This window comes from Arachis duranensis, chromosome 1 (genome assembly GCF_000817695.3).
Source record: "Arachis duranensis cultivar V14167 chromosome 1, aradu.V14167.gnm2.J7QH, whole genome shotgun sequence".
Classification (NCBI taxonomy): domain Eukaryota; kingdom Viridiplantae; phylum Streptophyta; class Magnoliopsida; order Fabales; family Fabaceae; genus Arachis; species Arachis duranensis.
The window spans coordinates 6,982,450-6,996,868 of record NC_029772.3 but is presented as its reverse complement, the minus strand read 5'-3'; the positions used below and the strand labels follow the sequence as shown (position 1 = coordinate 6,996,868).

Below are 14,419 nucleotides of genomic sequence, written 5' to 3'. Positions count from 1 at the left end.
TATAAAACTAAGAGAAAATTATTATAAACAAGCAAGTCAATATAATTCAAAACATAAACAAAGTGTTTTATCAACTATAATCCTCAGTATATTGTTCAACCATACTAAATTTTACACAATTTTACATATATTACAAAAAGATTGACTGAATTTTTTCTCAAAAAATGGACATGAATCAGCATCCATCAGCCATATGTGCATGAATTCTTCTTGAACCTGATAGGTTTGATTCAGAAAAGTTGATGATCACCAAAGAGAAAGTAATTTCCTTATGGTGCTTTGTTCTTACTAGTTTCCGCACTAGCTATGACATCAAGTGTTACAGCTCTAGAAATCATAGAAGGAAACATCTCCGACCATCGTTCCTAAACACAGAAATGGTCGATAAACTCATCAAGTTATGAACACCTAGAAGAAAAGTATGGCTTCTAATGTATTGAATTAATGGTTAAATATCATCAAAACCTAAGAATGCAAAATGCTAATTTCTTTTCCCCAACAAAATTAGTATATTCCATTGCTATATCAAAAAAATAGAATGAAAAATTACTCCATTTTAATAACAAAAATATCCAACTAAATAAACTTCAAATCAAGAGAAGACCTCTCACCTACCAATGACAAGGTAACAAAAACCTAAGAATCATACATGAGCAGCAAGTAAATCAAGCAAACATATACACCCTGAAAAGGGGGACCAATCTTAGATCTTATCATTATATGAATGAATATATCATAATATATGCAAAAAGAAAAAGATTTTAGATTCCACAAATGGGTGCATATACCATGTAGTATCTATATCTATATATCTACCTTTTTGAGGAAAATCCATGGTTGGAATTCAGCAGTGTGGATACAGTTGTATTGATCAGCGTTGGCCTCACCCCATCCATTTAAAACCACCGCAACAATTGGCTTTAATTTTCCTTTGGCAGCTTTGGGTGATCAGCCAATTTTCACTTGGCATCTGTGCTTCCCATATTCCTAACATAATAAAAAGAAATCAATTTTTTTCATTCTCTCTTTAAATTTCAGATCCAAATCAAATAAAATCAATCCAAAACATTTCAGAAACCACCAATAACATTAAGTTGCAAGTCTCTCTTTGCACAATTCTCATATAGAAAATTTAGTCAATAGCCAGACTAGAGCATCCCAAGTTGATAATATAATAACATGAATTGACAGAGAAACAAAGAAGTCCTTGAATTAAAAGATAATATTCCTACTTCTGTATCAATGGACAATGATGATGAATATTATCAAGATGATAAGAGACACACATACTTGTAATGCAGAGGACAGAACCACCAAGTAAAAGCCAGCCAGCTTTTCCATTTCTCCAAAAGAAATGGAAAATATAGTGAGGAGATATAACCTTGAAAATACTAGGATAATGGTGTATGATGCAGAGAGTGCTTCCACAAGTGCTGCAGCAGCATGAGCCAAAACAGAAATAATGGTTATATATAAACCAGGAGAGCAAATTGTCTGACAATGTCATAAAGCTCTAATCTACTCTGCCAAGCAAAAATCACTTCCTATGTTGCACCATTAAGATATTATAGCTTTGTATTTCACATAAAAAACCAAAATTTTGACAAAAGAAGCAAACCTTCCAAAGTTTTATTGTACTTTCTAAACTATGAAATTTACAACTTAAGCTCACAAAGCCACAATAGAACTATATAAATTTAAAACTTACATTTGCTTACTGAGGGAAAAGGTGCTCTTAGTCCATCCATTAATGATAACACTGAGAATGAATTTACATAGCTGAGTTAATGAAAACATTTTCAATAAGAAAAGCCACCAAATTATTAGAAAAGATTATTGACCAAACCTGAAATTGCAAGCGTAAGTATGCCATCCCCGATAATCATGCAAGTTCCTAGCATAGCAAGAAAGAGCAAAACTCGTAGAGCAACTATGCTTCTCTCAAACAATTTGGCAAGCCAAGTTTGTGCTTCAACACCCCTTTCTATGCGTGAATAAGTACTTGAATTAGAATGTACCTGATTAGATGGAAGGATTCCAATATTCAATTGTCAGCAAAGTAAAGAATACAAGGCAAAAGTTCCACCTGTACCGAATTCAGATAGTTTAAGATTGAAAAATTGAATGATGTGATGAAAAAGGAGTTATAGTAAGTAATAGTGTAATACCTTCACCGTGATCATCAGCATGGATGGCTATGGTGGCGTACTTGACAAGCACAATGAAAGTGAGAGTCCAGAACATGATGCTGTATATGCCAAGATAGTCATCTTCGGTTGGAGAGTTCAACGGCATTGAAGGATAAACATAAAGCGGTGACGTCACGAGGCCTCCAAAGACGACTCCCAGGGACCTGTAAGCCAGCAAGAGTGCCAAGACTTCTGTGATCGTCATCATCGACAGTGACAGAGGGTGCCGTCGTCGTCATCCTCCTTGATCCTCTTCTCCTCTACGTCATGAGAACGGTTGCTCAATCATCTTCAAGCGCGTCCTCTCCTCCGTGAATCTTTGCCCCGGAGCCTCGCCGTGGAATCTCTACTCGGTTCCTCGCCGTCGCAAACTGATCCTCTTCTGAGCTCACTATCACCATCTTCCTCCTTCGCCATGTCTCCAGTAAGCCGCTGCTTCTTTAGTTTCGATTTCTAAGATTCTGGCTTCTGAGTTTGATTTTTTGTACTAGATTCTGAGTTGGGATTGTGTTCTGAGTTGGGTTGTTGCTTAATGTGATTCTGAATTTAATTTGGATGGTTTCACTTGGTTTTTCTATTTCTGGATTTGGAGATTGAGTTGTCTGTATGCTGAGTTTTTGTTGAAAAGCATTGAATCTATTGAACCTAGTTAGGGTTTGGTTAGTTATAAGAGGCTTGTTGCACAATAGGAGATTTCATCAATGTGTTATTCAATTGAATTGTATATTGGCAGCCCAAAAAGGGATAATTGAATTGTATAAGAGAATAATTAGCCTTGGCTTGACAATGTTGCCTGCAAGATCACTTTTTTTGATTTAGCAATAACCAGTAAAGTCCTAATCTTCACAAACTGAAGTTAAGGTTTCCTCCAAATCTATCCAATATTTATTCTTGAGCAAAGCCTGGAACAGAACAATAGGAATAATAGCCTACCTCGGGGTTGTTGTCTGGAACTGGATCATTGCTTTGAGTCTGGAGAGGGAGAAGCGTTGGTTTACTGATCTCTTTTAGCCTACCTCAGTCTCATTTTGAAGTATAATTTTAAAATTATTTTCATATTAAAATTTTTTTACTTAAAAATTAATGAATTTAAATATGTAAAATTATATATTAAATTTGTAATAATTTTATTTAATATTTAATTAAACCAGTTGTAACTCGGTTAAACTCCGGTCGAACCACTGAACCAGTGAACCAGTCGCTTTAACCGAGTTTAAGGGAGACACTGAACCAGTGAACCAGTGAACCTGTAGTCCCTTATCTCCAAGGTTGCGAGTGAACCACTAAACCAGTGAACCAGTAGTTCATAAAAGCGACTGGTTCACTGGTTCAGTGGTTCGACCGGAGTTTAACCAAGTTTCAACTGGTTCAATTAAATATTAAATAAAATTATTACAAATTTAATATATAATTTTACATATTTAAATTCATTAATTTTTAAGTAAAAAAAATTAATATGAAAATAATTTTAAAATTATACTTCAAAATGAGACTGGGGTAGGCTAAAAGAGATCAGTAAACCAACGCTTCTCCCTCTCCAGACTCAAAGCAATGATCCAGTTCCAGACAACAACCCTGAGGTAGGCTATTATTCCTATTGTTCTGTTCCAGGCTTTGCTCAAGAATAAATATTGGATAGATTTGGAGGAAACCTTAACTTCAGTTTGTGAAGATTAGGACTTTACTGGCTATTGCTGCATCAAAGAAGTGGTCCCTATAAATCAAAGAAGTGATCTTGCAGGCAACATTGTCAAGCCAAGGCTAATTATTCTCTTATACAATTCAATTATCCCTTTTTGGGCTGCCAATATACAATTCAATTGAATAACACATTGATGAAATCTCCTATTGTGCAACAAGCCTCTTATAACTAACCAAACCCTAACTAGGTTCAACAAATTCAATGCTTTTCAACAAAAACTCAGCATACAGACAACTCAATCTCCAAATCCAGAAATAGAAAAACCAAGTGAAACCATCCAAATTAAATTCAGAATCACATTAAGCAACAACCCAACTCAGAACACAATCCCAACTCAGAATCTAGTACAAAAAATCAAACTCAGAAGCCAGAATCTTAGAAATCGAAACTAAAGAAGCAGCGGCTTACTGGAGACACGGCAAAGGAGGAAGATGGTGATAGTGAGCTCAGAAGAGGATCAGTTTGCGACGGCGAGGAACCGAGCAGAGATTCCACGGCGAGGCTCCGGGGTAAAGATTCACGGAGGAGAGGACGCGCTTGAAGATGATTGAGCAACCGTTCTCGTGACGTAGAGGAGAAGAGGATCGAGGAGGATGACGACGACAACACCCTCTGTGGCACCCTCTATCACTGTCGATGACGACGATCACAGAAGCGGGCTTCACGACCAGCACGGAGACGGCGAGGAGGAGAACAATGGCGGTGGCTGGGGGTGACGGTGGCTGGTGGGGCTTCGCGACGAGCACAGAGACGATGAGGAAGAGAAGAGTGGCGGCGGCTGGGGGCTGACGGTAGCGGCGGCTGGGGGCTCTGATAGGGTTAGTTGGTTAAATTAGGGATTATGGTGAATGTGAGAGTGAGAGAGAAGAGAGAGGGGTAGGGACGTGGGGTGTGTGGTTTTATTTTATTTTTTTCCTTTCTTTTTTTTTAAAGATACAAAATGACGCCGTTTAGGGTTATATTTTTCAATGTTTTGAAAATCAAACCGGACCGGCCGGTTGAACCAAGAACCGGCAGTAAAAATGGTCCGGTCCACCTCTAATAACCGTCTCTTAGAAAACCGCTGTCAAACTGCCGAACCGGCCAGGAACCGGTCGGTTGGACCGGACCGGTAACCTGCCGGTTCTTGATAAACGACGCTGTTTTGATTTTTTTGAGGAAAAAAAAACCAATGTTGCGTTAATGCATTTACAGTTTACACCCTCACCCTTCCCCCAACAACCCTCCTACCAATTCATGAATCACTTTAAACATAAGCAATAATAATAATAATAATAATAATAATAATAATAATAATAATAATAATAATAATAATAATAGTAATAGTAGTAGAAAGAAATTGCTTAGGTTGTAAATACTAAATATACAAATCTAAAAGCTAAGCCTTATATCAAATGCATGGCTCTGGTTTTTCTCAAGTTGCCATGTAGGTTAAATAAATGGTCCAGACATATGCACAAGAACTATTCAGCTGCAGCAATTGTAAAAGCAGCAATGGTAAACCATTAGCAGATCAGCAAAAAAATAGTGACTGAATTGAAGCTATATAGCAATCAAAAACCCTAGAAAAGTAAAAGAAACATAAAAACCCTAGAAAAGCAAAAGAAACATAGAAGTTATTAACAAATGCAACTTCATATGTGTTTATGAACCTGTAAATGGACTGGAGCAAATTTAAAAGTAACAAAATTAAATAGGAGGACTGGAGCAAGTTATTATTCACAAATGCATTGTTAGCAGCAACAACTAATCCCTAGTCACACTGAACCTGAAATTTCAACAGCAGCAAGTACAGCAACAACTAATCCCTAATCACACTGAACCTGAAATTTCAACAGCAGCAAGTAATCCCTAATCACACATTCACACTAAACCTGAAATTTCAACAAAAATTACAACACAGCAACAAGTAATCCCTAGTCACACTGAACTTGAAATTTCAATAGCAGCAAGTAATCCCTAATCATACTAAACCTGAAATTTCAACAAACATTACAAAACAGCAACAAGTAATCCCTAATCCCTAAACAAAAATGTCAACGATGATTTGATTTTCAATTTTAGCAATAACAAGAAAATTTCAACAAAAATTTCAGGAAGTAAAGAAAGAGCAGCAGCACAAAATCAGCAAAAATTAGAAATTTCGCAGTTTCACATTAAAAATTAGCAAACAGAGGCTTTAGGGAGAGAAGATTGAGACACGAACAAGAACTGAAGAACTGAAGAAGTGAAATCAGCAAACAGAGGCTATGGGGAGAGAAGACTGAGACACGAACAAGAACTGAAGAAGTGAAAGTTGTGACACTAACCTTCGACGGAGACACGGACGGCGACCGGGGAAACGACGGCGAGTGACGACACGCCGAGCTGCTCCAAGCCAACAAAACAGAGAAGCCACGGAGGACGGACGGCGGACAGGGGGAAGGAGGACGCTGAGCTACAAGAGAGGGCCTGGCCACAGACGACGCCGACAGCACGGACGGCAGCAGCAGTGCGGTAGAAATGTTGCAGGAGGACCTAGGGTTTTGGTTTGGGGATTTAACTTTGCTTCAGTAGAGTGATTCACGAATTGGTAGGGGGTTGTTGGGGGAAGGGGTGAGGGTGTAAACTGTAAACGCAATAACGCAACGTTGGTTTTTTTTTCCCTCAAAAAATCAAAACAGCATCGTTGATCAAGAACCGGCGGGTTACCGATCCGGTCTAACCGACCGGTTCCCGACCGGTTCGGCGGTTTGACAGCGGTTTTCCAAGAGACGGTTATTAGAGGTGGACCGGACCGTTTTTACTGCTGGTTCCCGGTTGGACCGGTTCAACCGGCCGATCTGGTCCGGTTTTCAGAACATTGCTTATCTCCTTCTCCTTCCCCTGAGAAGGAGGAGGAGTGGCGGCGAAGTGGAGGTTGAGTACGACGCCATTTGACATGTTCGCTTGGAATTACGAGTTCGCAGAGCGGCAGAGACGTATTGGCGCTCCTCCCTCATTTTTCTTGTTTTGTCTTGTTTGCCACGTCCCCAAAGATTTCTGGACTCTCAAAAAGACTTGTTGATTGAAAATCGTTATGATTAAATTAATTATTAATTAATATAATAAAAAGTATTCCATGGCTCCCAAACCAAAGTGATTTCAAGGTATGGAGCTCTATAACGGTCATAAACTATAGAACAATAAAGGAGCGCAAAAGCAACCTGATATGTTTGGCAATCACTGTATCGCCATCTGCAGCTCCAAGATGTCGCAGAACTACCTCCTCAAGATGACCATCTCTATATGCATGCTGTAATTGAGACATAAAACGTAATTAGGCTGCTTCCAATTTTTAAAAATGCCTTTTACTCACCAATCAAGCATCAATTGAGGCATAAAACGATTCTGAGTTCAAAAAATTTGCATTCATGTACCAATTTCATGTAATAATGTCTCAAATCTAACTAATAAGAAAACAAACTAAAAATTCTATTTTAAACATTTCTCAACTATTTAGAATCAAAACCTAATCTAATCCTATTTTAACAACCTAAAAATCCACTAATCAGAAAACAAATCTAACTAAACTAATTACTAAAATCAAACTATCTAAACAAAATTAATTGAACTCAATAGAATTAAAAGGATTCTGAAACCAAAACCTGGTCTCTACGGTTCGAACAGGAGAAAAGAGAGAGGTGGAAGCGCGGCTGACGGAGGAACCGATTTTGGTTGCCACGGAACTAGGGCTTGCGCGAAGGTAGCCGCGGCATAAAAGTCAACCAGCGAGGGATCCTCCCACGTCTGTCCGGTGGCACGGCGGGGAACTGCCTTCCGCTTCACGTCGGTCTTGTGGTCAACGTCGCTGCTGGCTATGGCGGCCCTCACGCTCTCGAGAGCCTCCGGGGTGATGGTCTGGGCGTCGCGCTGGAAGAGTTGTTGAGCGTCGCACTGGAATTTGTGGTAGTGTGACAGTGGAGGAGGATAGCTGTGTGCGGCAGCAGCGGGGGGCAGCGGCGATGGTGTAAGGAGGCGGACGAGGGGGTGGGGCGTAAGGCGGTTGTTGAAGGTGGAAGGGGGTGGGGAAGTAAGAGGGATCAGAGGAGTAGGTGAATTGAGACGAGGAGGAGGAAGATGAGTAAGGGTTTGCCATGGAATTCGATCGATCTGGATATTTGGGATCAAAATTAGGATTTGTTATTTCAGACACATATTTAGAAGTTTAATTACACACACATTAGAAGTTTAGTGTTTATTTCCTTTGATTTGTGTGGTATGAATAGAGTTCGCGCAATAGTAAGTTTAGTTTATTATTTTCGACAGAAAATTTTAAATTACTCTGTCTGTAATAATTTAAAAAAATGTAGCGTTTTTGTCCATTTAATTATAGACGAATTTTCTGTCTGTAATCATTTTTCACGAAAAAAATTAATTTTTCCGATAGAATTATCGACGGATTCTCTTTTCCGTCTGTAATTTATGCTAATTCATTTTTTTTGTTTTTTGACAAAAAATTCCTCTGAAATTTCGTATGTATTTCCGTGGGATAAAATCCGTCAAAAATATCTGTCTATAATAACTAATTTTCTAGTAGTATTTTTTCTCATTTCAATATTTTGGCACATTATTGCATGATACGTTTATTATTAATACCAATGCTATTTCATATTTGTCAAGTTATATTTTTATTGATTATTTTTATGTAATACAAAAGATATTATAGTTCAATAATTAAAGAATCTATCAAGAATATAATTTGAATTAACTAATTTTAAATTTTTATGAAAATTGTGTGAGAGACAAAAAAAATTGGGAGAAAAATACAAATTTAAATCAAACAACTACAATTCTCTTTATATATAAGTACAGATAAGATAATATCTCTTTTTATATTATGCAAATATTCAAATAATTTGTTAGCATTTAATAGCAAAATTGACATTTTTTAATATTTATGGTAAAAAATTTTCGACAAAAATAATTATTATATGTAAGAGTAAGGCCAAAATTAAATAAAATAAAATAATAAAAAATAAATAAGTAACTAATATATATATTATATATAAAAAAACTACTAAATACTAATAATCTCATTTATATTTAAAAAGCTATATTTGACTTTAGATAATTAGCTAATTGAATTATTATTATTTTTGTTATTATTTGTTTTAAATATATATGATATAATAATTTTTATCATTGTATTAATATTTAATAACAATTTTTTCTTAATTTTTTTTATAAACTTAATGGGGTAACTGTCCCAGACATTAGAGAAAATAACTTACATAATCTCTCTAATTCCATTAAGTCAAGGGATCAGAGAGACTATATCTAATTATATCTAAGGAAAACTGGCAATTTTCTTGCAATAATAATATACCAAAATAATTCAGAAAGGTAAACATCTGAACGAATTTGAGAGGACGAAACAAAGTGGTACAAGCAGGGATCATTGTTGGTGTGTGACTTCACTCCAATTTTGAATAGCTTGAGACACTACTTTTTGAATTACTTGTGCATCCAAATGGCATGTACCATTCTTATCCTGGGACATTCACAAAATAATTGATTTTGTCAGTGTTTTTCTCTTTGTCTCCATTCAAAAAGGTTACAAGTAATAAACACGAGTATAAATAAATTAAAAGGGATATTATTCAAGAGTTTGGTTTTGATGCACTATTAATATAAAATAGTTTTACACGTGTATCCAATTAAGTAACTATCTTTTATATTAACTATGTGAATAGTCATAAAAAAAATAGATGTGATTGTACGATTATGTAAAACACTTTACACTCTCAGTGTATCAAAATTAAACTCATTATTCAAATTTTTTTATTTTATTATTCATATTTATGTATGTACTATTGTATAATGATAAATAATGATAATACACATATCTTTTAGTATTTATTGAATCAAATATTATGACTGGATATTTAATTAGTGAAATGTGAATACGTCTTTAGGAAAATTGAAGAACTATATGTTAGTAATTGTACATATTTCAATTCTGTAAGTAATGAATCGAGGGTAAGTAATGATCAATTATCAATTATTTTAATTAATTAATTTCAGCATCATATTTAATGTTAATAATCAACCCAGAATGTTTAAATGTATCTAAAATCATAAACCACTTTTTTTTTCAAAAATGTTATGTGTATATAAAAGATTCGACTATTATATATCTGTATTATATACGAATAATTGATTTGGTTAATGATTTTTTATGAATATATAGTAGGATTGTATTTTTTAACTATATATAATAATGCTTTTTTTTTAATTTCCTTGTTCTTTTCTTCTTCTTTTTTTTCTCTTCATACATGTTATGATGAATGTATATGTAAGAGAGGTATATATAGCATTACTTTGATTCCAATTGCTTCTAGAGAGAAGTTTTGAGCACAGGAAACCCTAGCTTGGAGCACATCAAGACCAAGCTCTTCAAAGGCTTCAAGTATGAATACCAACAAACCTTTGCAACTCCTTTCACTCACAACCTTTATCATAAATTTCTCTTCTTGCACTTCAACTTTTAGCTGTAATAATTAATCAAAATAATTAGCATTTAGCAACAAGCACAAAAATATTTACACAACATTGCCTTATGTCTTATTATTTATTAATTAATAATGACTAGTTTATGTATGAATAAATTGCTCTTTATATATACAAGTTAATACCTCTAAACATTAAAGTATCGTAATGCAACTTTTTGCTTCAATATAATATATTGATTTTTTTTAATGTTATCAATCTGTCCAAAGTCCAGATGGATGATTATTTATTTTCAACAATAAACAAAAAGTTAAACAACATCTTATGATTAATTAATTATAATTTATATTATTATGAATCATACTGTTATTCCTTTGTTTTAAAATAAATTCATTTATCTATAAGGTTGCATTTGTTTATAGGAACAGTAGGACACTGAGATATAAAACCGTGTTTAACAGATAAGATATAAATAAAGACATTATGTCCAGAGATACTGAATTAGTGTATTTTGTGTCTATCGTGACAAGAAGGACACAGAAACATTAACAAAAGACACAAATTATTTTTTATTTTTTCTTTCATTATTCTTGTTAATTTTTCATAATGATATTTTTTATTATTATATTTTTTTCTCAAATTTTTTGAATGAAAAAAATAAAAATAAATTATATTTTCATAATTTATTCACTTTATCACCAAACAGAATATAAGAATATTAATTAAATTCTGTGTCTATGTCTTTTATATCTTATTCGTTCTCAATGTTTACGCTTCAGATGATCATTCTTAAATGTGAAGGATATATATTATAAGTCTCACATCTCTCAAAGATAAACTCTTTAAAGAATTTATAAATAATATAAAACATCATTCTACCACATAAACTAATTTTTGGGTTGAGCTAAATTTGCTCAATCTCATTTCTAATAAAAATATTGATATAATTCAATATAATTTATATCTAAATATATATTTTTTAATGTATTCATTTATTTAAATTAAAATGGTGACATTTATTTTGAGTAAAATAGAAAGTATATACCATAGGCATCGTTGCGGCTGCTACTAGTTGCTTCCATTCTTCTTCAAGCCTTTGCTTTAAAAATTTTATGTATTCTGAAGCATCCAATAACACTAGTGTCTTCTGCCTCTGCATAAAGAGGAAAACATATTTCATCATATTCATATTTGAGATTTCCATATGATCTTAAATATATATGCATCAATAAAATCTACTTGTTTGGAGTTTGTAAGATATTTCAAGCAAGATATAATCATTCATATTTTCTACTCTCGGCTTAATTTTATTTTAAGAAAAAATAATTTTATATTATGATATGATATTAAAACTTTTATAATTAAAAAAATTTAGAGTTCAATTTTTGTCAACTCTTCTTGGTTCCAAAACGCAAATGATATTTATAAGATCAAGCGAGTTATATATATCTTATTCAAATTTGAGCATATCAAGTGGAAAGAATTGTGGAAATGGATCCTCTCCATTTTTTTTAACACTTGAGAGAATAAAGTGTGATCTCTCACATTTAATTTTTTAAGTGGGATTAAAAATAAATAAGAGAGAGAACAATGAAGGGTGAGATTAAACAGTGGACACCATCCAATTTTTTTTTTACTGGAGATGATCCACTTCCAAGAATTGCTCCTAACAAGACTATGAGAAAAATAAATTCTGGTCTCTATAAAAAAATGATGATCATTAATCACTGAATGATCGATCAAATTGACATTTTGAAAATGTGAAAGATTAATTATATAAAGTGAATGAAGGAAAAATGCTAGCACAATAAAGATGGAATAAAATTAAAGAGATGTTTTAAAATAATGAATGAATGATCACCCTTTGAAAGTGTGTGATAGAATGATGAAGTAATTGAAGGTTCTTGAACATGGATCTTGTCTTTTGATTTTGAACCTTGGAGACCATATCTCTCTCTTTCTCTCTCTATGTATGTATCTATCTAGAGATATGCACAAAGAAAGGTGAACAATATTTGATTGTTTATAAAGAGGATATATATGAAGAAACAGAATCTTGTTGAGCACACATACATGTGATGAAGTTTTGGAATATTACAATAATATAATATATTATATATATGAATCAAATTAAATGTTATGAATGAATTATAACTTCAAGACAATCTTGTTTTCTTTTTTATTTTATTTTATTTTATTTTATTTTCTCCCCTCGTGTTGTATATTCATTTGTCACTTCTGATCACTACTGAACCAATAATTCCAATAATTTTGACAAGCTGATCTTAATAAAGACCCAGCTAGTTTGACGACATATATACGCAGATCCATATTTTCATGGGGCACAAAGTAATTTTTTGGAATTGAATCATCTAAAATAGGGAAAAAAGAAAAAAAGAAGAGAGTAATTTTAATTTTATGCATCAAAAGCGTAATTTTGATTGCATAAATTGCTATAACTTTTTTCTACCATGAGTGGTAATTAAGTTGTGTGGTTCATTTATCATGGTAAGAATAATAAGACAAATTTAAATATCAAGAAGCATATTTGTTTTTTTAAAAAGAAAAAAACACTCAATTCAATTTCTGTTTATTTTAAAATAGGACAAGGTGATTTTTGTCGAAAACATAGACCCATTTCGATTTTTATCTATGTCTTTCGTGAGTCATGGCGTGATTCCTCTGTCATCGCCCCTCACCAAACATAATAAAAGAGATTTATGTGACACTTAACGTTGTTGATGTGGATGCTAAGTCACTGTTAAATGATATGTTGGCGAATGAGGAATGGTTAGAGATCGATTTGTCTCCTTATAGGCAATGATCAGGGTTGATTTGCCTCTCTTATAGACAATTGAAGGTTGTAGAAAGATTAGAGAAGGGAGGTTGAATTTATGGCCTTCTTTTACTTTAATGAAATAACACTTTAATTACAAATTTTCAGTCTGAATCTGTTTGAACTCAGCAGCAGAAAATTTATGAGACAATTTCATTTTGTCTCATGAATATCAGAAAACATAACAGAGAAGGAAAGAGAGAAGTTGGCACCATCATATATCCTGATTCAGTTGCCTTGTACAATGCAACCTACATCCAGTCTCTACCACAACAGTGGTGAAATTTTTACTATAGTTAAAGTATTATACATACACCAATTCCACAGGATTGACACATACAATCCTTTCCCCCTCAAGTTCTAACCTAACTTGACTTGTCTATGCTAATACCTAACTTTTCATTCTTACTGCTTACCCAACTAAGAAAATGGTACCTCACTGGTACAAGATACAAGACACAAGAAACTACCTAAAGAAATCTGAAATAACTCTAGACTTTTCACTCAAGTTTATCACTCAGCCTTTTGTCATTCTTTGGCTTTTTCTTAAGCTCTCTCTTTTAGTCTTTTACCTCTCAAGAAATTACAGAAAGATATACATTAAAAATGAAATTACAATTTGTAAAACATAAAGGAGATTGATGCTTCAACAGCCTCTGTTGCTATGAGTTAAACTGGGTTGAGCAAACACTAATCAAATTCTTCATCTTGGCGGAATACTTCTTTCTTTAGATAGCACTGTCCAAAACGTTAACCTTCTCAGGAAACTCTCAATGAAAACTCTAACCCTTGTTCTTTCTCCTTGCTCTTCAAAGAATGAACATCTTTCTTTTGTATCTCTTTCCAAGTTTCTGAACTATTTTTTTCAGAGTCAACTCCTCGAGATGTGTGCTACCAACTTACCATTTCACCATTTTCAATTAATTCCTAAATTAGGAACTTTGAATCTAAGCCTTTTTTCTTGATCGAAAGCCTTAGAGAAGCAATGAAAAAGTTGTTCAATGGTAAATCCAGATATAAATCCTTGAGCTAAAACTTTGTCCCCAAGAAATAATTTTGACCTTTGATTCACAGCAGTGATTATCAGTAATCACTTTCTCCATTTATCCCAAATTTGAGTAGCAGAGAGTTGTAGAAGGAATGAAGAAAGTAAATTGCATGCAAATAGAAATAAATCACCTTTAACTTTTGACTTAGTTTAGATGGGTTTGATTTGGGTGA

At 33.8% G+C, this 14,419-nt stretch overlaps 2 protein-coding genes and 1 pseudogene across 2 annotated transcripts; all 3 read right to left on the bottom strand.

Moving 5' to 3' along the window:
• Positions 1 to 269: 269 nt before the first annotated feature.
• On the bottom strand, positions 270 to 2,394 carry LOC127747441 (probable potassium transporter 17). The gene is made up of 5 exons (XM_052261325.1): positions 2,169 to 2,394; positions 1,847 to 1,984; positions 1,709 to 1,759; positions 1,291 to 1,433; positions 270 to 365 (listed from the first exon to the last, which is right to left on the bottom strand). The coding sequence occupies exons 1-5, from the start codon at positions 2,392 to 2,394 to the stop codon at positions 270 to 272; spliced, it is 654 nt and encodes a 217-aa protein (XP_052117285.1).
• A 4,651-nt stretch (positions 2,395 to 7,045) lies between these two features.
• LOC110274695 (uncharacterized) lies at positions 7,046 to 8,032 on the bottom strand (annotated as a pseudogene).
• A 1,197-nt stretch (positions 8,033 to 9,229) lies between these two features.
• On the bottom strand, positions 9,230 to 12,371 carry LOC107475150 (uncharacterized). Its single transcript, XM_016094771.3, has 4 exons — positions 12,224 to 12,371; positions 11,408 to 11,515; positions 10,233 to 10,403; positions 9,230 to 9,403 (listed from the first exon to the last, which is right to left on the bottom strand). Exons 1-4 carry the CDS (start codon positions 12,308 to 12,310, stop codon positions 9,308 to 9,310), a joined length of 462 nt encoding a protein of 153 aa, XP_015950257.1. The 5' UTR covers positions 12,311 to 12,371; the 3' UTR covers positions 9,230 to 9,307.
• Between the last annotated feature and the right edge of the window lie 2,048 nt (positions 12,372 to 14,419).